Source organism: Sphaeramia orbicularis, chromosome 14, assembly GCF_902148855.1.
Source record: "Sphaeramia orbicularis chromosome 14, fSphaOr1.1, whole genome shotgun sequence".
NCBI lineage: Eukaryota > Metazoa > Chordata > Actinopteri > Kurtiformes > Apogonidae > Sphaeramia > Sphaeramia orbicularis.
The window spans coordinates 11,281,509-11,309,036 of NC_043970.1; the positions used below are offsets into that span (position 1 = coordinate 11,281,509).

Below are 27,528 nucleotides of genomic sequence, written 5' to 3' on the forward strand. Positions count from 1 at the left end.
TCTGGGCCACTTTTTCCAGCCTTGCCTGGTGTCAGCATTATACCATGACTTATCTCACCTTCTCTAGAGGTATCTCTGTCAGGCTTTATCTGCTCATGTGGGCAACATGGCTGCAATGATTCAGTGGTGTTAATTATGGTAGCTGAGGTGGGTTTTCTGTTAGAGTTGTCAAATAAAGGACTTCTGAACCATACCTTCTTCTTGTGTGTAATGGGCCTTCTCATGACATGCTGAAGAATAAATGCATGTTTAAAACTCATATGCTTATCATTCAAACTAAAATATAAGATTGTATGTTAAGACAGGTGACTTACAGTTTGTGGAGTTTCCTTCTTGGGTGTTTTAGTGCCTAAATGGGGGATGTAAAAAACACAAAATGATCATTTATAATAACTGAAATTAATTTCTACTTGACACATTAGCCATCAGAATAAATGTCCTTTACTGCTTACCAGAGTCTACATGTACTTTAGATTCTTCTGCATGTCTTCTGCTGTTGTTTGGATAAAGAAAAGATAGTTATTAAACCGGCTTTGGTTATTTAGGTCAGCATGTTAAGAATGTACTTTTGAAATGTGATACAGGTTAGATGTTTATCAAATCTACCCGATTTACCTGACCTCGCAAGTATTTTCCGCATGAATTGTAGAGGCATCTGCAAACCGGACAAACACACAAAATTAGACTCAATGTAGATTCATTGTTTTATTACAATAACACAAGGTCTGCATAGTCTACTGTAGATGCAGTCTATATGTCCTTTATTACTTTGTCTAATGTGCAATGTATTGGTTAATTTTATTTTAACACTCTTTAAGTACTCATCTGTGTTTAGGTATTTGTAAGTTTTTTTGTCTTTTGTACATAATATTGTATTTATGTAACTTTAGGTTTTAGAGTGATATTTTAACATTTGCTCAGGGACTGCAAATGAGAAAAAACTATTTGGCTGATTCTGGTGCATTAACAGAAATGTGAATTAATGTTCATTTTCACTGTCAAATAAACAAACAAAATAAAAATAAAAAATAAAAATCAAAAAAGTAAAAAAGAGTCTTTATATGATAACCAAACACACTGAAATTCACTCACTACATACTTTATAAAACTAAAAACTTTGAATATTTAGGGGGCTTTAGGAAGCTCTAATTGCCAAAAATGGAGCATAATATATATAATTATGTTTTAATTAGTGTGTTATCATGTAACATTAAGAACCAGTACATTTTCATTAACTTAGAATGAGCTGAGATGAGTTTATATTTATAATGGAAGTGGGTCACTGTTGACGGAACCCACCATGTTTACATTATTGTGTTTCAACTGTAGTTTTGAACAAATTCACTCTTCTACTTGTTTCAGTTTTATAGCATGTAACAATTAGCAATAAGTTACATTAATGTCACCAGCTACGTTTGGGTGTGAACCACAGTTAAATTGAAAAGCCCTGATCTAAAAGGACAATCCTTCTGACAAGGGGCTTTTGTGTTTTTAGGGGCTGCTGAAGGTTGGGCATCAATAGATGTCACAGCACACACGCTGAACCTTTATTACTGTTATTTAGGGATATGCATGAATAATTGATTAGTTGATTTCCTGGCATAGTTGACATCTTTTTTTTTTTTTTTTAAGAATTGACTCTGTTTCTGATTATTTTACTGCATAAGGATGCAAAACTTATGCTCATGGCACTGTTTCTGCCCAAGTGCTGCATAACTTAATTCAAATACAAGTGTTTTTTAAAAATTAATGGTATTCTGGTGGTGGTGGACATTTGGTCATGTCAGGTTTTTTAAAATTATTATTATTATTATTATTATTAATAATAATAATAATAATAATAATAATAATAATAATAATAATAATAATGATGATGATGATGATGATGATGATGATGATGATGATGATGATGATGATAATAATAATAATAATAATAATAATAATGCTATTTTGATTTGGGTGGAGGGATCATGTTAACAATGACACCACAACTAACCAATTGACTTAAATTGGCACAATTATTCAACCTCAGAAAGTAAACGCCCACTCCTAGTGTTTATCTCAGTCCAGTTAAAGTTTCAACTGGCAAAACGCAAATAGAAATTTATTTGTTTAAACATAAGGAAATAAAAAAGTGTCATCTTCTATGAATAACTTAAGTAATTCACCATTTCTCTACGTATTCATGTATATTTCTGCAAAAAACAGATGTTTATAATGTTTCAGAAGTAAAAAATGTTTCATCTCAACGTTTGTACCTACATTTTTGCAAACATATTGTTTTAAATATGTTTAAATGTGTAATCATTTTAATGGTTAGGTTTTGCTACTAACAGCACTTGATTATGGTTAGAAAAGATATCAGAGTTTTAGTTTAATACAGGGAAAGTCAATACAGATGTGATTTAATAAATGGTTTATAGCAAGGCAAGGCAAATTTATTTGTACAACACAATTCATACACAGAGCAGTTCACAGTGCTTTACATAAATGGAAAAGAGACAAGTTACAAACACACAATTAAAATGGAATCCTTAAAACAGTAAAACAGAAGAGTGCAGATAGAACACCTTCAGTTGTTATCTGCAAGTATCTAGTTAAAAATTAAAGTGAGCTGCAATCTTTTTCTATATTTAGATTATGCTGAAATTACACTGTGGTTTTTAGAAATTTACAAAAGCAATATTTTATTGTGGCTACTGGTGTGTCTCAATCTGTCTAGAGATGGAATACTTCAAGTTTGAACCTCAATAGAACAATTTTTTTTGGTGCTGCAGGTAGCTTAGTTTTTTATTTTTTATTACTCTAAACTGTGTAATATTTTTCTCCATGAAAGTATTTGCTTTGTTAAATAATGGCCGATAAGTGTTGAATATTCTTACATATTTTCACGTTACCTGTGATTATAGAGAGGTTGGGGGGTTGATGCATGTGGATGTTCCTAGCGTGGCTCAGATCCAGCAAGGTGGAGTTTTTTACAGCGAAATGAAATCCTGTCAGATCCTCGTTGATGGGTAACATGAATGATTCCACTGAGGAGAGGAGAGGAGAGGAGAGAAAAAAGAGAAGATAAAGCAACTGTATAATTTCTTTGTGGACATACAGTAATAGTGGATCACATACCATACTTTTCTTCTCGAAAAATCTCAGGTGAAGGCAGGCTGCTGTTGGTCTCAGAGTCGGAAGAATAACACTCATCCTCTTCCTTCTCCTCTTCTTCATTCTCCTCCTCCTCATCGTCATCATCATCAGAGTCTGAGGACATGTCTATCTTTAAGCTGGAACTTGAGATGTCTTCTAGAGTCAGGTTTTGAGGTCTTATGTCAGTTCCACCACCTTCAAAAGCCTCTTGTTCAGTCATCTGACTGTCTAAGTTAGACGTCCATACTTGGTCTTCAGATTTCAGCTTAGCTGGTGTGGACACACTAGTCTGTGTGTACACGTATACAGTAGATGCAGAGAAAAATGAACAAATATGTACACGAAACCTAGACAAAAACTTTAAAAATCATCAATTTTAAAGCTTGTGTACCCTCATTATCTTCAAAGTATCCACATTAATACGATGAGGTATATACGCGGTAGTACTTCTCAGATATTACAGTTCAGCATTTGAAAATGGATCCATATTAGAGGACTCACCAACAAATGGAAGCTTGTGTTGACATTCGGGACATTGATCTCCTCCACCTCAGGTTCCTCTGGTAATGCATCATAACACTTGATGGGCAGGAGTCTCTTGTGCTCTGAAAGTTATGAGGCAGGAGTGTGGAGGAGAGAGGTCCAGTTAATGAGATTGTGTTGTTTTAACACACGGAACATTAATGAAATTTTACATCTTCATATATGATATTGATAAGCAAGACAATACTCCAGATCAGTGGAGGAAGGACTATTATGATTTATGGACCTCATTTATCCCTCTGGTGTCCCACCCGGAGAGGCCCTTCCCAATCACCAAAAGCGTGTAGTCTATGTGGTGTTGTAGAGTCAAAATGTTTTTATACAGTTTGTTTTTAATTTTTTTTTTTTTCTTTTTTCTGTTTTTTTTTTTTTTTTTTGGGTTTCATCAACTTGAGCTATAAAGAAATATGCCAAATACTCAATAACTGTTATATTTTTTTAACCTCTAAATGCCATGTTTGTTATGTAAACAAACCATATTTTTTGATGCAAAAATACAAAACTTTTTTTTTTTTAATATACTACATAAAAATTGGATTACTTAATTGTTGATTTTTGCAGCCTGGCATATGTCAATGATTAACTGCAACATTGGTTAATATACTGTACTTTTTTTTTTTTTTTTTTTTTTTTGCTAGGTCAAATGTTAAATGCTAAAAAGTGTCAATGCACATTTTTTACTCACTTCAAAGAGGAGTGCTAGTGTTGTAATTTTCTGTTGTTAACAATGTGCTGATTTTAGTGGGTGGGTCAGAATTTTTAAAAAGCATACAAAAGTGGACAACTTTTGAACTCTGACCTAACACAAATTGTGAAAAAATATGACCTTTCATAACATGAAGTACGAAGTGTGCATACTGGAAGGTTAAATAAAGTATGTCAGTGTTATCGCCAAAATGTCCAAAGTAAAAGTAGTTATTATGCAGTAAAATAGTCCCTGCTGCATATAGCACTATGATCACCAATAGGTAAAGTGTTAATAATATCGAGAATATAAGATGTAGGCCTCCATGATGTTCTGTTGGATGCAGCAAAATAGACAGTAACATTTTGCTAATCCGACACATCAACTTCAGGGACTGAATGTTCATTGCTGCTTAATATGTTCAACCTACTGACAGATGACATTGTAATGAGATAATGAACATGTTAGGGCTGGTTGGCTGTTTTTCTGCTGTTGCTCTCATTTTAACTCTGCTGGGTATTTTAATAAGGAATGCATCATATTGGAAAACTTTTCAAACGCTGTCAGAAAAATGTAGGAGTAAAAAGATGTAGTGAAGGAAGATAAAAGTAGGGCTTTAAACCCTTGAAGACTTAAAACAGCCACCTGTGACCAAAAGCAGTGACTGATCAAAAATGTTTAATAACCTTTGAGTCAGTAACGCTATCACTACATTAAAATACATTCAGGTAAAATCCAGTTTCTCATTGTCATCAGGTTGATCCATTTGGACATTCAGAGGCTCCAAAGTGAACATGGAAATACTGTCATCTGCTGAAATACTGATTCACCTATAAGATTCATGTAGTTTGATAAATGATAGAGGTTGCAGATGCTTGTTATATTTTGCTGAAAAGTCACTTTTTCTTCAGTTTTCTGTTTTCCTGTACCAACCACTGGATTTACTCTGTTATGAATATGTTCATAATCAGTAAATTAAATGTTGAAAAAACCTGAAACTGACTTAAAAATAGGAAAAATCTGTGGATAATATTAGCTATAATTAAGGGTGATGAATCATTTTTAAAAAGGTTACATGTAGGGAAGATTTCATGAGGAGGTCACCACAATAATCTTTCTTTAAGTCTTTAGGGGTTAAAGTAGCAGGAAAAGTAAGATATTTAATGAAATAAAAGTCACTCATTTTTATTTCCCAGCAGGTAAGTTGTGTGATAGGAAAAAGAGACGTGTGTTTTTGTGTTTCTTTTCTTACTGGATCTCCTGGGCAGTGCTGCTTTCAGAGGTGTATCTTGTTTGTTAGATTGTCTGCTGTGAAGCCTCTGTCCATCTCCGGTCTTAAACCGACCCATTTCTAAATAACATTGACTTTAACGCTACAATATTTTATCCAAACGGATAAAATACTCGTCGTGTTAAAATTATCCAGGTAAACGTCCAACCTAAAGGAGTTGACTCATGACATATCACTACACAATTAAAAACAGGCGTTTAATTACTTCATGTATTGGGAGTTTTAAACTTTCGTCGGTGATTGAAGTGTGCTCTTCATTTCCTGTCTGATGCTTAGCAACCAGCGCACCTGCACGGAATCTACCAATCAGCTAACGGCTCCGCCCCTCCCAAACTAAAGGTCGGGACCCAAAGTGGGTCATAGTGCTACTTTTTACTGGGTCCCCAAATTATTATTATTATTATTATTATTATTATTATTATTATTATTATTATTATTAATAATAATAATAATAATAATAATAATAATAATAATAATAATAATAATAGATAGATAGATAGATAGATAGATAGATAGATAGATAGATAGATAGATAGATAGATAGATAGATAGATAAGCTATATTAGAGAGTCATGGTCCACATTGAAAAGCAAACAGATACATAAGATACAACAAAAACCTCTATACTTTCAAGAGACAGTCATACCAGTGTTCCCAGAACTGAGATGTGTAATGTACAGCACTACATGCAAGATTAGTCAACAATAAAATGACAATATTTTCTGAATGATTCAGGTAAACTTAAACATCAGATTTCTTAAGACAACACGCAAGGAATTTACATGATTAGACATAAACAATTCCCTGGCACTAGTCCATCTGGGCTTTTTTAATAAGAGCCTTAGAGCACTATTATTTATTTATTATTTATTTATTTTTGTCTCACCACTCTTCTCTGCACCTCAGACATTCATAAACACTTAAAAACTCTCCCACTGATAACGATTTTGTTAGTCTAATAGGAAAATCAATACATTTCTTATCTATCTATCTATCTATCTATCTATCTATCTATCTATCTATCTATCTATCTATCTATCTATCTATCTATCTATCTATCTATCTATCTATCTATCTATCTATCTGTCTGTCTGTCTGTCTGTCTGTCTGTCGGTCGGTCGGTCGGTCGGTCGGTCGGTCTGTCTGTCTGTCTGTCTATCTATCTATCTATCTATCTATCTATCTATCTATCTATCTATCTATCTATCTATCTATCTATCTATCTAAATAAAACCACATAAAAAAATCAGATGCAAAATGAAAAATGACAAAACCTCAAGGAAGATAAAACAGTACATAAATAATGCAACAAGATGAAAATTATGTAAAAGACTCAATAAGTCGTAAAAGTAGCACCAAGTTGAAAATGATGAAAAAGGTACTAATAATGTGGGAAGGAATGCAACCGCAGGTCGTTCATCTCCGGATAAGGCAACAGTGTGGCTCTTAAATGTTTCTTTTTTTGTTGTTTTTTTGTTTTTTTGTTTTTTTACATTTTTTAGAAATCTGTATCGTGTGACACACTGTGCAATTTTTCTGCTTGTGCAAAGAGCCTATGTAACCTATTTAGTTATAGTTTTTGGAATATCTTTATACACATTTTTTTTTGCCCGTTGTGGGATCAATAAAGTTTCATCTTATCTTATCTTAGCTCTTGTGTTTTTTTCTTACATCTGTCTGGCACACTGTCATTTTTCTGCTTGTGTAAAGTATATAGTCTGCAAAATGTATTAATATTTTTACATTGTTTTTGGAATATCTTTATACAGATTTTCTTTTGCCCATTGTGGGATCAATAAAGTTTCATCTTATTTTATTTTATTTTATTTTATCTCATCTCATCTCATCTCATCTCATCTCATCTCATCTTATCAGCAAAAAAAACTTTAAAAAAGGAAACAACATTTGAGAAAAACACTTTCCGAGATTGCTTTGGAAGAGTCGTTAAAAATGTAGACTGTGTGGGAATTCAAGACGTCTTGAGACATAAAACTGATTCTATGAGAAAGTTTGGGACCCACCCAGACCTATCTATGGAAGCCTAACTTTAATATCTGAGGGCGCATATTTACATCCCTTATTCTACAGACCAAGACAGAATAAAGAGCTAATTACATTAATAACAAACTTACAAACTCTTTTATTTCCTCTCCGTTTCATTCCTGTTGAATAAACAGTGATTTTTTCAGATCTTTTTATTTTCTATTTTTTCATCCATGACCGGACCAGGTGGTATAAAATATATTATGTATTATCCTTTGCTGCCTACTAGTGGTAAGAGTCAGTCCCTACAGTATTATTACAATTAACAGCAGAAGAATCAGCCACAAATACAATAAAAATGTCATGTTATCTTACTTGTTTTAATGAAAGTTATTCATAGTACCTCATGTAACTTATGAAAACAAACCTCACAGTGATTGAAAGCTGTAATTAAAAGGAAAATTAGATTCATTTTCACATGATAAAAATGAGCAGGAGACATGTTTAAAATCATTCCAGAGTTTCGTTTATTTCATTGCCCTGGTCCTATTCCCCACCCTCCTCATCCCTATTGCTGCACTCAATCATTACAAGGATATGGTGCTGATTCCATTTTACAGCAGAATAGATAAATAAATAAGTACAATTCATCTCACTACACGCAAGAAGAGAGAGAGAGAGAGAAAAAAAAATCCATTCAAACCATTGATTTAATAAATATGCTTACATCTAACTGTCCTCATTTATGTACATCCACATTGTTTATGCTTTGGGACGGTAATCAACTTAAAAAGCCTATACATTACTTCTATGTGTAAACCCTCAAAAAAGAAAAGGAAAAAAAATTCTCTTTAAAAGTCAACCGTTGCTCTATTTTCCTCCATTGAGTGGAATTCTTCAGCTTTGCGTACTTTACAAAGCCTTACAGTAGCAGCAGTATTGGCTGCGGGCAGCTGCATACAACCTGCTATTAATAGCCACAAAGAAAAAACTGCCTTTTGTTTTTGTTTTTCTTCAAGTCAAATGTTAACGGTCCCAGGGCAAACTGCATGCTTTGCCCTGAGCCCTGGTTTTGCATTATTTCTTTTTTTATTTCTTTTTAAAATTTTTTTTACCTGACATACTCTTGATGCAAAGATGGATGATAAAGAAAGTTGTCATTGCAGAGCGTAGTGAACCAAAACGACTGTTACAGTGGGTCCGTCCTTCAAATAAACAAGGAGCATGCAAACTGATGATCCTAGCCACAAAGAAGCGACTAAATGAACGCGTGAACGCATGAAAACGACTGCAGTTTGCATGTGGCTCAAATGTCAAGACATGGACTAGTGCAGACAGCGATGATTTCTAAGGCAGGAATGGCTGCTCCCTCGACCTTCTCAATTCATTTTGGACACTTCTAATTGTCTTGAATACATTTATCTGGCTCTGCATACTGACTCTGCTGTCAGAAGCAAGCCTGGCTGACTGAAAATATACTGCTTTACAATTTGGGATGAAGTCTATTACAATCCCATGTGAGATGTCACCATTACTACACATGAAGACATCTCCTTGTTCTACAATACAAAGACATCACACTTGCTAATGCACGACTGTGGCTTCGGGTTGTCTTGTGGCTAATTCAGACTTATAAACAAAGAAGAGAAGAAAATCTGCAAGACAGGAAGAAGGAACGGACTGCATAATAATGTAAAAAAAACCAATAAAATGCTGATGAGGTTCTGCTGCTGGGGACAGAGCAATCTCATAGTTGGTTTGGATGGATACAGTAGCAGGTAGCCGCGCCAGGTTTGGCTTGTTTTTTCCCCACGAAGCATATTAAGCCTAAGGTTTCACAATCTTTGTCCCACGCTGCAGGTTCAGGGGTCAAAGAAAAAAAGATCTTAGTGTTTAAGATGCTTGTATGGAGATAAGTTCTGCGGGGCCTTCACATGGAGATGCTGCTGTAGAGGCGGTCGATCTTCACCTTGAAGAACTCCTTCAGCTCCGGCCTCTTGGCCTTTAGCGTTGGGGTCAGGAGTCCGTTCTCAATGGAGAACATCTCATTATGGATGTAGATGTTCTTCACCTATAAAAGGACAGATAAACCACTGGTCAAGATGACTTGTCAGATTAATCAAGTTGATTGTTCCCCGAGTTCTGACAGACTTTGGAAAAACAGCATTTTCCTACCATGCACCATGGTCGTGGAATAATCTTAAAACAAACCCTGTAAAACTACATACATTCATTTCTATTAATAATTTTAAAAGTATCATGGAGAATGCAGTGAAGGAAGAATGTCACTGTTTTTCTTGATACCATTATGGTTGAATAGTTATTATGTTTGATTGTTAATTGTGTATCATGTATGTGTTTTATGTTGTTTGGACATTGTATGGCTGCTACCTTGGCCAGGTCTCCCTTACAAAAAAGATTCCTAGTCTCAGTGGGACTTCCTGGTTAAATAAAGGAAAAAAAAAAAAAAAAAAAAAAAAGATAAGATAAGATAAGATAAGATGAGATGAAACTTTATTGATCCTACTATTGGCAAAAGAAAATTTGTATAAAGATATACCAAAAACAATGTAAAAATATTAATACATTTTGCAGACTATATACTTTACACAAGCAGAAAAATTACACAGTGTCAGACAGATGGAAGAAAAAAACACAAGAGCTACACTGTTTGTGTTATCCAGAGATAAACGACCTGCAGTAGTGCTCCTTCCTACATTATTATCTCTTTTTCACTGTGTTCATTTTCATCGTGTTGCTACTTTTACGACTTGTTGAGTCTTCTATTTTTACATCATTTTTAACTTGTTGCATTATTTATGTCTTGTTTTCATGTTTTATTTTTCATTTTGTATGTATTTTTTATGTGGTTTTATTTATTTAGGCTATTATTTATCTATTTTGTCTTATTCCTCTTCTCCACCTCTCAGAAATTCTTAAACATTTAGAAACTCTTCTACTAAACACTATTTTGTTTGTGTAAATCAATCAATTGATTGATTTATTCATTCATTCATTTTCTGAACCCGCTTTATCCTCACTAGGGTCACGGGGGTCGCTTGGAGCCTATCCCAGCTACATAGGGGCGAAGGCAGGGTACACCCTGGACAAGTCGCCAGTTCATCGCAGGGCTGATTGATTTATTACTATTATTTTTATTACTGATTTGGGGACCCAGTAAAAACTAGCTCTATGACCCACTTTGGGTCCCAACTCTTAGATAAGCTAAGCTAAGCTAAGCTAAGCTAAGCTAAGCTAAGCTAAACTAAGCTAAGCTAAAATAAGATAAGATAAGAAAAGACAAGACAAGATAAGATTTAGTGCCCTTTTCACATTACTTTTTAAAATGAGGAGGTAAACTAGTCATTTCAAAGACATAAAAATGATAAATCATAATTTTGTATGTTTGTATGTGTCACTGAAAATACTTTTAGAAACAAAAACTGGAATAATTCCTTTAATGGCAGAAATTACATTTATTTAGGTGGTGTTAATAGGCTCTCATACACTAGATGTTCACATTTTATTGAATTCTGTAGAACAAATATCAGAAAAGTACACACTTGAAGTACTAAAACATGCCTCTTAAAAGGTTTTGAAATACTTTAAATATAGATTCTTTGGCAACTCTGATAAAATCTCCTAGAAATTTAGGAAGTGTCAAAGGACTTTCAATGTTTTGACCATCTTGACTGTGTTTTCCCCTTCTGAACACATTTAGATGTTGACGCTGTCAACACACTCAGAAAAAGTTGAGTCAGAGGAGTGTTCTTCACTGTGTTACATCATCTATGCTTTTTCATTACACGCTCTAATCATTTGGGTTGGCCAGGGGAAACACTGAGAAACACTGAACAGGTTTTCTTTTGTTTGTGTTGTTTGTGTGTGTTTGTGTGTGTGTGTGTGTGTGTATAAACATCAAAATAAAGTGAAACATGGTAAAAAAAAAAAACATTATATATATATATATATATATATATATATATATATATATATATATATATATATATATATATATATATATATATATATATATATATATATTGGGAGCCACAATTACAGCTGATTTTGTGTTTTGTTCTGGGGTTCTGTAATAATAATAATATTCCACACATAATCAAATAGCCTTTCTGAAGCACTGACATATGTATATACAGTAACAGAGTCCAACAACAGAATTTGAACCACATGCTGATGTACATCAGTGTAGATATTATTAATTTTGGAGTATAGAGAGCTGAGAAAAGACTCATAGAGCATAGTTATGGAATAAAAATCAGACTGAATATTTACAGATCTCAGGTTTTTTTTTTTTTGTCCTTACTTGTTCAAAAGAGTGGAGGCCAGCAGCTTTGCCCAGACGTACCAAATCTTCCAGGATTGCTGTCTTCAATGCCTGTAGTAAAAGGATGTACTCTGTGTAAATATCACTCAGTATTCATTTATTCATTTTTTTAGAATAATCATTTAAAGGTTGATTATAATTGAACAAGGCACCACCACCCACCGTGTTTTTACAGAGGTCCTTGTAGGTGCCTATCAAGCCTTTCTTTCTGGCCCATTCAGGCATGACCTCAGGGTCCGGAACCACGATTCCCACCAAACAAGACTGAACACAGGCACAATAAACATTACAGGAATGTTATGAACTCCACCTTAATAAAACACATCAGGTCAGTAGCATAAAGGGGTAGCATTAGCTCAGCATTTGGGCTTGAATATGACACCTGTGTGTGATATTACCTGCAGGCTGTCACCGTGAACGTAGAGCTGTGCCACTGGTTCGCTCCGAATGTAGATGTTCTCGATCTTCTCGGGGGAGATGTACTCACCCTGGGCCAACTTAAAGATGTGCTTCTTCCTGTCGATGATCTTCAGCGTGCCGTTCTGGAGGAGGACAGAGCAGAGAAGACATCTTTAAAAGGAGAATCCACAACCCAGTTCATCCAAATGAATGACATATCCAGATCATTGGGTCAATATCACTATAAGGTGCCTGTCACACTTCAAAATGTCCAAAAAACCAAAAACTTGAGATTCTCCATTTAACTTTATGTTCAATGTGTTATGTGAATGTTGGTCAAGCTCTCACATATTTTAAAATAATTTTTTTTGCAAACAGACAAAGTACAAGCAGACCACCAAATATGGAACAAATATGTCCACCCTGTCACTAATAAACATATGTAAAAATAAGTGACAGGGTGGACAGTTTGGGCAAAAGTTAGCATTTAATGACCACATGTCGGACCTTGAGTTGGAAAAGTAGGTTGTCTTTGAAGAGGACTGTATCATGTTCAGCAAATATATTTTGAATTTCTGAAAACCTCTATATTAAATTATATTTTGTGGTGACAGGGTGGACATGCTAAGCTTGACCACATCTAAGTACAAACACAAAATGAAGAAAATTTTGAAATGTAAATACTAAATGCTCTTGTAAACTATGTTTCCACCTCCAATGAAGACACTCAAAATGATGATGTCATCAGTGATGTCATCAACCAGATTATTAAAGGGGTGATTCCCTCAAAGTGACAGGGTGGACAGAAACTTCATTGACATGTAGAATATTAAATTAAATATTATGAAAATAAGTTATTAATGATCAAAATTGCTTGTTTTATCAAAAAAACTTCAGTATAATGACAACATCTACAAAGTATTTAATTTTTTTTTATTTAAAAACTTATCAATCTCACTAAAGTTAGAAGGGCAGTATGAGGGACAGGCACAAATCATGTACATTCCCTCAAAGAAAATTGTATAAAATAATAAAATCACACTTCAAGAGGTTTCATATTGTACTGATATGTATGTAAGTGTTTGTCCATTCATAATAAAATTCCAGAATTTCATTCTTTTGTAATGTGCTCATGGTGACAGTTCGATTCTGCTAGGGGGACACCAAAGGCTCCTTATACTGATATTGACCCACCATGTTGTGTACATACATGTAACCATTTCCCGATGTCTCCGGTGTGAAGCCAGCCTTCTGAGTCCAGTGTCTCAGCTGTCCTTTCTGGGTCTTTGAGGTAGCCCTTGAACACATTTGGTCCCTTCACACACACCTGGTTGGGAGCAAAATAAGGATTAACATTTATTTAGTGTATCCCCTGTGCAGATTTGTTTTAAGTATTTAAATTCATCTCAGTTCTGTTGAATGAGGACCCTTTGCTGCATCAGTTTTTAATTTTATTTAATCTAATTTGTGATTTTTCTCCCCATCTTAAATAGGCCTTAACCCATAAAGACCCAATGCTACTTTTGTGAGAGTTCATGTATTAATTTTTCTCTCTATTTAATCCTTTATGCAATCTAGTACTATTTATCATAATATTATCCTCTCCACTTTGCATTCATTTCAGCGAAAATCAGGTATTTTTCTATATTTATTTTACTGATCATATACTTTAATCATCATGCTGAGATTACATTTGAGGGTTATCATACCAAAAACAGAGAAAACATGATTAAAAGTGGCTTTATCAGTGAAATATATCATTAACTGAACATAAACTAAGTGTCTCCATCCACTGTTATTGATCCAACTCCATGGGTTTTAATTGGAGAATCAGTGTTGTTGAAGATAATGGCATTTCCATGTTCACTACAGAGCCTCTGAACGTCCAAATGGGTCATATCTGATGATCATGAAAAGATGATAAACTGCATTTTACACCAATTATTTACATGGATTAATAGGAATAATGGCTCTAAAGTTATTAAACATTTTAGATCAGTAGATGCTTTTGGACACTGATGTATATTTAGGTCTTTATGGGTTAATACACACTGCGCATACAAGAAGTCTTCATGTTCATTTCCTTTACCTCTCCCTCTCCTTTAGCGGCAAAGTAGTTTTTCTCTGGAACATCCACAAGTTTGATGAGATTACATGGGAGCGGGGCCCCAACATGACCTAGAGGAAAAAAAAAAAGAAAAAAAAAAGGACACTCATTAGAAACCTGATAAAATGCGTACTTATAACCTAGTTCTTCATTTTATTAATTTAGTACTGAATAGGATGAGTTTGACTATATGCTCCATAACATTTTAAATGGTTATGTTATGTCTGAAATTATACATGTTTATTTGATTCATAAGAAAAAGGTAAAGTCACATCTTTATCCACACTGTTAATATAAATTTGTACAGTATCACAGCTGAGCAGCAGGGGGCAATATTAGACTAGAAGTTGATGCCCTTCAACATGTTAAGTGTCATGTAATAGTCTAATTACAATTTATTTTTGGCTGCAAGAAGCAAAACAGGCTGAGGCACATATCACAGTCTTATCATGAGTGTGGATTACCCTGATATTGAATGAAACACGTGTATCATGTCATTATTTATCTTCCATCACATGTTTTACATGCACTTCACTCTGAAAATTTATGCTTACTGTAAGTGGGTAGTCGGACTATCCAGCTACAGATATAATGAAATGAAACTTTTTGGTCTAACTGTAAATTTCATCATTCATGTAATTAATGTGCCTTATTTATTTTTAATTAAGAGGAAGGACAACTTAACCTTTTATTGGGCAAGTGACTATTTTTGGTCATTTCCACACACATTACAAGACAGTGATGGCAACAGTTCCAGTGAGGACAGTGAGGCAACAATCTCAGGTCCAATGTGGTCTACAGAGTCTGTAAAGTCCACCTCTGCATGAACAGGTACCATGAAGTAATGGTACTAATGTAAGGAATGATGTTCAAAGGGATCATATGGATGTGGACAGGGGTCTGGATCAGCACTTATGTTGGTCTAATGTCCTAAAAGTGATGTTCTAATTTTCTAAAATACATGTTCCTTTCACCTTACATGTGTTTTTCATGTATTTTTTTTATACATGTTGGATTGTTTTTCCTGCCACTTATGGGTAAGGAAGAAAATATGTTAACTTCATTGACCTTGATTTTCTACATAACAATTTTTTATTTTTGAAACATTTCACAAAAGTAATACATTCTTTTTTATATCCTCCACTAACATACTAAGATGGAAAATTTGAAGTTCAGAGTATTTCTATGAGTAATTAATTTGCCTTATTTATTTTTAATCATGAGGAAAGATGACAACTTAACCTTTTATTGGGCAAGTGACTATTTTTGGTCATTTCCATACACATTACAAGACAGTGATGGCAACAGTTCCAGTGAGGACAGTGAGGCAAGAATCTCAGGTCCAATGTGGTCTACAGGGTCTGTAAAGTCCACCTCTGCATGAACAGGTACCATGAAGTAATGGTACTAATGTAAGGAATGATGTTCAAAGGGATCATATGGATGTGGACAGGTGTCTGGATCAGTGCTTATGTTGGTCTAATGTTCTAAAAGTGATGTTCTAATGTTCTAAAATACATGTTCCTTTCACCTTACATGTGTTTTTCTTGTATTTTTTATACATACTTCTTGGATTGTTTTTCCTGCCACTTATGGGTAAGGAAGAAAATATGGTAACTTCATGGACCTTGATTTTCTACATAATATTTTTTTTATTTTTGAAACATTTCACAAAAGTAATACATTCTTTTTTTATATCCTCCAATAACATACTAAGATGGAAATTTTGAATTTCAGAGTATTTCTAATAGTGCCCTATAAAGGGTTAAAGTGTTTGCTTTTCTGTATTTGATGGTGGTGTATTTAATTCACACTGCATTCACTTTTACTTCAGTCAAATGTCAAGAGGTGAATAGTTCTCCTTTAACCATGCTCTATTGATATTTCAGACCGTATTTATGGTAAATTAAAATGAGATTATCTCGTTGTTCATCCAATTATGTGTAGAAGAAGACTGATCTCTCAAATCTGGTCAAAAAAGGAAACACTGGTGCATGAAGGAAAATGAATAAAAAGGAATGAATGGAAATCATCAATGACAGGTGGCATTTTACACAGAACCACAGCGCAATTCTTTATTATCAGAAACGAATGTGACCATAATTATACCACTGGTGGGATGATTCTCTGTAAGTGACTCCGTTTTCCTGTCTGGCTGTGTTGGATCCATATGTTGGGTATTGAAATCCGGAACAGGCAGTGACTCATCCCCTTCAGTGGATTTACACTAGATTTATTCAGGATACGGTCTGCACAGTGTAAACTAATCCAGCTAAAGAGTTATGTTTGACAGCTTCCAGTTCTTATAACCCCACACTTCTCAGTTAATACTTAATTTAATTATTATTTTTTAATTGTTAAGCAGCAGATTTAACAGGCTTATTCCTTAGTAAAGGTTATACGTATTTGTTGTTAAGTGTGAAATGTGGAAAATGTGAGACTGTACTGTATCTTCATACTACGTACAGTAATAATAACACTGTACATTATTTGGCAGCATGGTCACAGACAGGTATGAAGATTAGCAAAGGCTGCCAAAGTCAACTCAACACCGAGAGATTTACGTCTTTATCGCTCGGTTTCATGGGAATTAGCTGGAAATCCAAACGGCTCTCATTAGACTCAGCAGAGGATGAAAGACGGTGATTATGTCGAGTTATTTTCTATTACATATGTTTGTTGACGTTGGCATTCAGCTTAGCATCCCAGCTAATATGGCCAAAGCTTTGTATGTTCAGTTGTGCAATGCAAAATCCTGGGCCAAATTCATAAATAATTTCTTTGGACCTCCTGTCCTCATATAAATCTGTAGTAGTTATCAAACATTATACAAGAGTGCACAATGAAAAACATGAGCTGATCCTTAAAGTCAGGGGTGTCAGACTCTTTTTAGTTCAGGGGCCACGTTCAGCGTAATATGATCTCAAATGGTAGTAAAATAATAACAGTTATATAAGTAAAATTACATTATTTAAATGTTTACATCTACAAAGTTTCCTTAAAAATGTAAATAACATGAACAACCTGAAATTACTTGATAAAAATAAGTGCCATTTTAACAATATTATGCCTCAGTTTATCATTTACATATGTGCATTACAACTAACAGATCACAGTGGATCTACAAATACACAAACACTTAGTAACAGGCAGAATATTGGGAAATTTGCACTTATTTTTCTTAAGATATTTCAGGTTGTTCCTATTTTTTCAGGTTAGCCACATTTTTTGTGAAAGGATAGTTTCTGAATGCAAACATTTTCATGTAATTTTACTTTTTTACCCCCCCCAAAAAAACATTGGAGTTGTCATTATATATAAGTTATTATGTTATTATTTTACTGCTGGTTCAACCCACTTGGATTATATTGGTCTGTATGTGGAACCTGAGATGAAATGATTTTAACATCCTTGATTGTTAATATCTTTGATCAGTGAAATTTTTGCATTTAACAAATTCATCCCATGGACCGGATTGGACCCCCTGGCGGGCCAGTTCTATGCATAGGCCATATATTAATAAATAAAAAAAAACTGCATTACTTCTAATATAGTTTAACCATGAAAAAATGAATAATACAAGCATCAGTTCTGTTGTAACTGAAGGGGTGTCTGGACACTAATCCTGTGTTGGGAAACAAAAACACTACTTCTGTAATGATGGAGGCATCTTCTCCCTGTCAGCATAGCTTTCATTTGATATCACTCTACTTACGAGTATGCAGAACCAACAGACTGTTACATGTGGACATCTTTAAGCCTCAGATGCTCTGGATCAAGTCATATAATGTACAATTACATGCAGAGACCTTTTCATAATAGTAGTATAGTAGTAGAACTGGTGCATCTGTACATACAAAGTAGAATTTTCATCAAAAACTTGAAACTTGGTGACGTTCTCTTTTGTTTTTAATTCTCTCAGTGAATTTAAGTCCAAGACATAGAGGAAAATGTCCCTTTTACTAAATATCCATATTAGTGTGAACAGGGTGCGATATTTTTTGTTTTAAAATGCATAACCTTTGTTACATCCAAGGTGTGAAACATAAGGCCCGTGGGCTAAAACCAGTCCACTAGAGGTTTAAATCTGGCCTGTGGGATGAATTTGTGAAGTGTAAAAGTTACACATGAGAATATTAACATTCAGTCAGATCCACTATGATCTATACGTTATAATGCATGTGTAAGGCATAATATTGTTAAAACTGCACATTTTCAGGTTATTCACATTTTTTGTGAAAGGATAGGTGTAAACATTTTCATAATTTAATTTTACTGTTCTGCACTATGACAAAAGGAAAAAAATTGACATTCTAAGTTATTTTGTTATTATTTTACTGGTCCGGTCCACTGGAGATCATATTGGGCTGCATGCAGCCCCTGAACTAAAAACAGTTTGACACCTCAGTGCTACATGATCACTCAGTGTCCACACTACCACGTCATTTTAGGATCCCTGCATCTTTTTCACATGCTGCTGACCCTGTTTCAGGATTGTGTTGTTGTTGTGATGGACAGAAAACAGACAATACTGGAATCAGACACCTATGTTTACTGCTGAATTGAGTCTCATCTGTCTCTCTGTATTCTTCTTTAATTAGTTGGGGCCCTATCATGTGACTGGAAGAAAACAAAGCATGAGCACTGACTACCAGCAGGTAAATTCAAATTGGAATGTAGATTGTCCTTAATGTCTCTCTTAGCAGCTATTTTGCTATTAAAGTCTGCATATTATCATATCACTACATTCATATTCCCATACAGTGGTTGCTACTGGCCTCCTGGTCATGATATGCATTAATTAGAAATGAGACATATTAATATAGACAGAAAAGAATATTTCTGAAAATTGCTTTTCAAACACCATTAATGCTTTCATTTATTCTCTTGGAATCAAAGTTCAGTTTCTCAACTAATTCATCTCAGCCTGTTTAAATGCTGTTACAATGCTAATTACTTATGTATAAAAATTCTACACAAAAACAAACTTTTCATTCCAGACCTTTTCAGGGCCTCTAAACGTAGTCCACACTCTTTTTCCTTTTGCCACTTCCGGGCCTGTTCGGTTCTCTCCCCTGCTCTACTGTACATTCCAGGAATTTACATCCCTCCCACTTGACCTGAGGGTGGTCTGTAAATGTTTATCAGGAACAGAGCGGATAAGGCCATGCCTAAACGCTTACATCACTTGTAAAGAGGTTGGAATAACACAGAGCCATGCAAAGTCAAATTTATAAACCTGTTACACACAGATGCATGATGTAAATACATGAGGGTGAGGTCTAACACACATTATTCCAGCATAGGAGTTGTTTATTCCTCAAAACCATGAGTCAGCTGTACCATTTTTAGACTTCTGAACTTGCAGCAAACAATGAAATGAGTTCAGTATGTCAGGCAGAGATAGGGACTTGATTTATTTCTGGGCCTGTTGATAAGCGTACCTGGGGTCCAGTCTCCAGGTGTGGTGTAAGTGCAGCCGGCTGTGCACTCTGTCTGCCCATATGCCTCATAAACCTGTAAACACAGACCATGGAACAACAGGGTTGTGTAAAACACTCCATGTTCTTTATGCTGCTTTGTGCATATTATGTACAAATCTTTGTCGAGACCAATTAGACATGTAGATACTGAGAGTGAGGACATTTGTGAGACTTTAAGATCAGCATGGTTAGGTTAAGGCTGGGGTGTCAAACATACAGCCCATGGGCCAAAACTGGCCCTCCATTGGATCCAATCTGACCCTTGTGATGAATTTGTGAAATGCAAAAATTACACAAAAGATATTAACTGTTATGGGTGTTGATATTAGTTCAGGGGCTACATACAGCCTGATCTGATGTCAGGTGGGTCACACCAGAAAAATATTCGTGTAATAACCTATAAATAATGACAACTCTAAATATTTGTCTTTGTTTTAGTGTAAAAATGTACAAGTATTTGAACATGTTTACATTTACAAACTATCTTTTCACAAACAATCATGCACAAAAATAAATGTAATTATCACAATAGTCTGCTAATATTCACTTTGATCTGTAAATTGAAATGCACAGGTGTAAATGAGACATAATACCGCATTTATTTTTCTTCAGGTTGTTCTTGGTTGTTCATGCTATTCACATATTTTAAAGAATAGTTTGTACATGTAAACATTTTCAAGCAAGTGCTGCCAGGCACAATGCACGTATTGTAGCTTATTTTGGCATCGATCAGTCTATGCAAATGGTGATGTCAGAATATCAATTGCCTATATATATATATATATATATATATATATATATATATATATATATATATATATATACATATATATACATACATATATATATATATATATATATATATATATATATATATATATATATATATATATATATATATATATAAAATAATAATAATAATAATAATATAATATGTGCCAAGTTTTAAGTAAATTGAAACAAAATTGATATTTTTATAGACATTTAAAATTTCGCCCATTATAAGTAATGGGAGTAGAAAAAAATATTTTTAAAATTCATAAAAAGTGTGAACTTAGACCTACTGTTCCCAAAATGTAATCAGATCTATTCTGAGTCACTGGCAATCTATAAACCCAATTGGGTATGAATTCAGCCAAACGTTTTGCTGCTACAGACATTTGAAATTTCATCCATTATAAGTAAATGTGGAAAAAAAAAAAGATTTTAAAAATTCATAAAAAATTTGAACTTTGGCCCAGTGTTCCCAAAATTTAATCAGATCTATTATGGGTCACTGGCAATCTATAAACCCAATCTGGTATGCATTCAACCAATAGTTTTGCTACTAGAGTGTTAACAAACAAACAAACAAACAAACAAACAAACAAACAAACAAACAAACAAACAAACAAACAAACAAACCAAACCAAAAACAAGACCACTCGCCTCCCCTAAAGAATTTGCAGAAGTAATTTTACTTTTTTCTCTCTAAAATATAGAGAAAAGTATGTTGTCATTCTTCATAGGTTATTATGTTGTTGTTTTACTGGTCTGGCACACTTGAGCTCATATTGGACTGTATGTGGCCCCTGAGCTAAAATGAGTTTGACACCCCTGGGTTAAGGTTATGGTTTTGAGAGTGAATTTTGATAACTGAAGATGAAATCTGAGTATTTCTGACCTGGCATCCTAGGGCTGCTCTGAGGAATCCCAGAACAGTGGGCGAGGTAGGAGCCGCTCCCGTAATAATCATCCTCAGCCTTCCACCCAGGCTGGCCTTTAGAGAGAGAAAACATCATTAATGCAAAGACATCATTATTTTGGGAGAAACCATGAAAGAAGTTGAACAGTGTAACATTTTCTGCTGCTTAGTGTTTTCTCAATCAGATCAATAACAAAGGACATAGCTTGATAGTGCACAATGTGCGGTGCACTATGGAAGGTAAGTAATGTTAGCTAACATACTGCCATTATAATACGAACTTAACATAAATAAGATGTCTTAACTTGTGAAAAATTTGCTATTAACACATTACTATTAGCACATTAGCAAGGCCTCTACTGCATGATGTATAGCAAATAATCAAATGAATAGGAAAAATCCTACACAGTATAGGTAAAATTATAAATCTAAAAAATGAAATAAAATGGAAAAAATAAATGAAATTAAAATACTAAACACATGAATAATAAAGGGGATGTGAAACCATTGAACGGAGACTAAATGAGGGGTCATTATATTGAATACACTGTTGCCCATAAAAGTTGGACTATTTCTTTATTTTTTTCATACACATTCCTCTTTTTCTTCTTATTTCTGCACAACAGTAAACACCTTTGACCTGGTTCAGTGAGTCACAGATACACTTTATTTATCAAAAATAGCTTACATGGTCACAATCATTTTACGACAATATGTAAAATATAAAGTATCTAAAATTGTATATTTATGATATTTTAAAGAATGGACGAAATTGTTTTAGAAGCGCTTGCTGCTGTCTTTAGACTACAGCAGTGATTTTACATATGTGTACTAAATACTTCACTGAAAGCACTTGCAAGACATATTTTCAGATAATTTTAACTTTTGAAACAAATTTTTTAATCCACTAAATATTTTAGGTGATAAAGCCACCTGCACATTGACTGCCTGCCTAGATGATAGCTAATTTCAAACAGTAATTATCTGTTGATTATATAAATAATGTCGTTATATTGGTTCAGGAAAACAGTTTATGCAAACATTGGTTACAGTGGTTAAGTGTTTGTAGACGCTCATGCAGAAGGAAACATTACACACTCTTTACCTGAATCTTACTGAAGAAGATTTTATCCCAGATGCTATCACTGCGAATGACCCCCCTGCTGAGTTCAGCTCCTTTTCTCTTGGCAGCAAAGTTAAGAAGCCAACGCTTCAATGGGGTGTTGGCCTGGTTGAAAATCTAGAGGAAGGACAGATCAAAAATACAGAAAAGAACATCAGTCATTAAACAGCAGGTAACACCACCCTCAATATGACATCGACAGCCTAATGTGTTCTCTTCTCTTGTTGATCACAGCTGTTTTTTCGTGCTGTTTTTTTTTTTTTTTTACTTGACATGGATTAATCATCATTTGATCATTTTATTTTTTGACTTTAGAACTACACACCCATTGAGTCACTGTGTTGAAGACTGCCACCTGTATTATTATTGTTTGTTCTTCTCTGGCTAAACTGACAAAGCAAACCGGTTTATCTCCTCTATTTGTAGAAGTGTGTAATTGTCTGTTAATCTCACCTTATCATACATGCGGTTGAGCAGTCGAGGCACCACAGGGAAAATGGTTGGCCGAAGGGCCTTCATGTCATCTGGAAGGAGGCGGATGTCACCCTGGTAGAAGCCAATCCGCCCTCCATGACAGTACACCACCGACTGTAGAGACACACCAACACAAAAACACTGAAGTTTAATGGAACTAAAACAATGGGCTGTAATCATTTATTAACAAAATCATGAGCTGAATTTTTTTTTTTTTAAATAAGAAAGAAAGTTAAAAAAAAAACAAAAAAAAAAAAAAACGTGATTCCAGCCTTGAACGGCCGCTGTGGGCTAGTAGCCTAGAGTTGACATGTGACCGAAGGGTCACCAGTTTGATTCTTTAGACTGGTGGAGAGTTGTTGGCTGATATGCCCTTGAGCAAGGCATTGCACCCCCCATTTGCTCCCCAGGTGCCTGATATGTGAAGTCCACTGCTCCTAGTCTGCAGTGTGTGGTTGTTCCTGCATGTTCTAGTCATGGGTTAAATGCAGAAGGTCAGTTTCAGTGTGTGGTGCATGTCTATGTGTCTGAACTATATACTGACAAAATAAAGATTCTTCTTCATCTTAAAGTAGAAGAAGACTCAAAATTACAAAATAAATTGAACCCTCCTGTTTGCAAAAGAATACATGATTCTGTGCGTGCCGAGTTACAAACCAAATGCGGATCTTCATCAGTGCATTGACAAGCATGGATTGTTTCACTTCTGATAGATCAGCTGCAATTGTGGTTTTAAATTGTGAAGTAGCATTGTGTAAATTCACTGTGTGCATGTAATGCTTTAATACCATTATATTCAATTGTAATATTTTTGAAGATGTTCAATTTCTTCTGTACTGTGATGATTATAGAGATTTTCAGAGCAGCTTCTGAGCAGGAGTAAATGCACACTCATTATTACACCGAAGGAAATTACAGACATTTGTATGTGCAAGCTGCTCTTTCTACATTTTTCATCTTTCCTCCACATAAAATCAGTTTTTAATCTGCACGGACAACCTATATATGACGTCTAAAGTGAATGAAAAACAAACTGAATTGAACTTAAAGGAGTGGGTTGAGTGAGTAGAGCGAGGTGAGACTATTTTACATCACATTGAAAACTTACAGGAAATACCAGAGATTGCACAAGATTACATAACACAGAAACATGGGACTTATATAGCAATAATCTTTTAATCATATCCAGATGGTATCCTGAAAGACGCAAGACAAACATTTTAACAAAGCCCCTTGCTTTGATTATTTGCAAGACACCGTGAGAGTCTGAATACGGGCAGCAGAATAAGTGAACACTCAGCTCTTTGATCGGCTACACAGGATGTGAATGCCTTTCCTGCTTTTCAGGTCATCTGAGGACAACAAGAGACCAACACCACCCTAATTTTCCACCTCGATTGATACCCTAATCATCACCAACTCTCACACTATCAGATTGGCAGAGGTGTATTTATGTATTTATGAGACAGGCACTAAACATACTTGCTTTGTGTGACTGCATATGTCATGCTCCGGGGCAATGTAGGTGATTTCCTGTGTTTTGAGTCCCACATAACTGACAACTGTATGTTGTGGGTAAACAATGTCGGCTGGTTCAACATGATGCAACTCAAAGTCTTTGTGATAAGAGCAGCAGATGTGTATGCCTGACAAATGGTACACACCCATGAAGGAAAATATCCACTTTGTTAAAAAACAAAATCTAAAATGCACTGTAAAATTCTGCAGGCCTTGAATAGAATAGAATAGAATGTCTTTATTGTCTTTGTACATGGTACAATGAAACTGAAAAGTGCAAAGTGTCTTAGGTGCCATAAAAAGTATAAATAATGTATTTACAAGAGTATAAAAACAGAATATAAAAGAAAAACCCTGATGGCACAAATATCTAAAAAAAAAAAAAAAAAAAAAAAAAAAGCAGCATAAAAAAGTGTGTTTCAAAATACAAACTCAGACCACCTTCTATAGCAGTTTAATGCCTGAGTCATTTAGAATAACTGATAAAATGAAGTCTGAACCAAACCCAAACCCTTTAACTGACAAGGTTTGGATTCAAACAATGTCAGTCAAAAAAACCTCCACATTCTTTTATTTCATCAGGGTTGTCAAACATACAGGGTGGGGAAGCAAAATTTACAATATTTTGAGGCAGGGATTGAAAGACAGTGTATGACCAATTAGTTTATTGAAAGTCATGAGAATTTATTTGCCACAAGAAAATTTATATAATAGAAAATGTTTTTATTCTATGTGTCCTCCTTCTTTCTCAATAACTGCCTTCACACGCTTCCTGAAATTTGAACAAGTGTTCCTCAAATATTTGGGTGACAACTTCTCCCATTCTTCTTTAATAGTATCTTCCAGACTTTCTCGCAATAGTTTTGCTCATAGTCATTCTCTTCTTTCCATTATAAACAGTCTTTATGGACACTCCAACTATTTTTGAGATCTCCTTTGGTGTGACGAGTGCATTCAGCAAATCACACACTCTTTGACGTTTGCTTTCCTGATTACTCATATGGGCAAAAGTTTCTGAAAAGGTATGGATAATAGTGTTAGGTATGATTATGACATCAATATATGTTTGGTTTCAAAACAATTGACGTAGTGCCTGCTGAGAAAAAACAACTAAATGTTCATTGTAAATTTTGCTTCCCCACCCTGTACGGCCCATGGGCCAAAACTGGCCCGCCCCAGGTTCCAATCTGGCCCGCAGGATACATTTAAGAAGTATCCATCTTATCTGTACTGTCTGTAGTTTTTATTACTAATATTATTTTCTTGTGTTTTTGCACTATCTTTATGCATGCACACTTTTTTTTTGCACTTTATTGTTTTGCTGCCTTGACTGTTGAATTTCCCCATTGTGGGATCAATAAAGTCTAATCTAATCTATAAATATACACTGAAGATATTACCAGTCATGGGTGCCAAATTCATTTTAGTTCCAAACTCCAAAATATTCAGCCTGTTACTAAATGTTTTGTGCCTTTGTAAATCCACTGCGGTCTGCAAAGTTGTAATATATGAATGATCAGGTTCAGGCATAATACTGTTAAAATTCTACTTTTTTTTTTTTTTTTTAAGAAATTAAATTTTTTTCATGTTATTCACATTTTTTGTGAAAGGAGACTTTGGAAATGTAAACCTTTTCTTAGTGTAATTTTCCTTTTTTGCACTGAAAGAGAAAAATTTAGAATTCTCATTATTTATAGGTTGTTATGCTATTATTTTACTGGTCCGACCCACTTGAGATCAAATTGGGCTGAATGTGGCCCCCAAACTACAATGAGTTTGACACCCCTGTCCTAGTGTATTTTTTTTTAGAAGGATGGAGTGATATGACAGCCTTAAGCCTTAAAAAATCTGACTGTATTCATCTCTGTACATCAGCTCTTTGTGTACTGTGTGGTTCTATGAGTTTCTGTGCTATTATAAGCTACAGTTCTGACACATAATGAAGCAGGCACAACCATCTAAATTCCTTTGAATAATATTGTGCAGCTGTGACTGTTTATTTCATCATTTAGGCCATACTGAGCTCATACTGAGTCCACATTTTCTTGTGTTTCAGAGGAACAGATGTATGGACTGAACAAGGACAAAAACACTACTTGAAGGTTTTTTCACTTTAAAACTATAAGTACAAATGCAATAATTTGTCGAATCAATTGCTTTTCTTGTTTTTCTGGACTAGTTTTATTACTATAATGTCATGTAGAAAGCCTTTGTTTTTTTTTTTTTTTCCAGAAGAATGTGCACAACACTAAAACTGTCTCCCAGTTCCAACAGTCCTGTGGTCAGTCATAGCTCTGTAATCTGTTAACTTGTATCCAAGAAGTTTGACTCAAACTGAAACTGAATGTTTTCTGCTGTGGTATACTAGACCTTCTGTAAAATGACATTTTTCACTGGAAAGACAAAATGTCCACTCACTGCTGTGGCCTGTCAGTGCAAATGTTCCAACTAAAACATCACTCTTCAAACATTACAATGTGGCTGCTTTAGTTAAAAAAAGGACAGATGGCAGCGGGTAAGACACATATTGTACATTTAACAGGTTGTTGCAGTGCATGGAAATCTGCTGATTCCCTGATTTTTCTCTCCAATAATAAAGCTTGTTGTGTATGTGTGACTCAAATCAACATTGGTGAGGATGTGCTTCAGGAGACTAAGAAATGCTACAACACATGAAACTGCTATTTGAGAAAACAGATTATCACAGCAAAATGTGTGTGTGTGTGTGTGTGTGTAAAAATGACCAGATTCA

The 27,528-nt window shown here is 34.7% G+C and overlaps 1 protein-coding gene across 3 annotated transcripts in view; it reads right to left on the minus strand.

Annotated features, from left to right (window-relative positions):
• Window positions 1–8,718: 8,718 nt before the first annotated feature.
• The window catches only part of acsl6 (acyl-CoA synthetase long chain family member 6), a 59,694-nt gene continuing 40,884 nt past the window's right edge, over window positions 8,719–27,528 (minus strand). For all 3 annotated transcript variants that reach the window (XM_030153339.1, XM_030153341.1, XM_030153340.1), the window contains exons 12-21: window positions 23,238–23,372; window positions 22,767–22,901; window positions 21,641–21,736; window positions 19,939–20,011; window positions 14,477–14,565; window positions 13,598–13,714; window positions 12,387–12,530; window positions 12,151–12,252; window positions 11,968–12,039; window positions 8,719–9,714 (exon numbers count right to left, since the gene is read on the minus strand). In XM_030153339.1, the coding sequence (XP_030009199.1) occupies window positions 9,574–9,714; window positions 11,968–12,039; window positions 12,151–12,252; window positions 12,387–12,530; window positions 13,598–13,714; window positions 14,477–14,565; window positions 19,939–20,011; window positions 21,641–21,736; window positions 22,767–22,901; window positions 23,238–23,372 (1,104 nt within the window). In that variant the 3' untranslated portion in view covers window positions 8,719–9,573. The remainder of the gene's footprint in view (window positions 9,715–11,967; window positions 12,040–12,150; window positions 12,253–12,386; window positions 12,531–13,597; window positions 13,715–14,476; window positions 14,566–19,938; window positions 20,012–21,640; window positions 21,737–22,766; window positions 22,902–23,237; window positions 23,373–27,528) is intronic.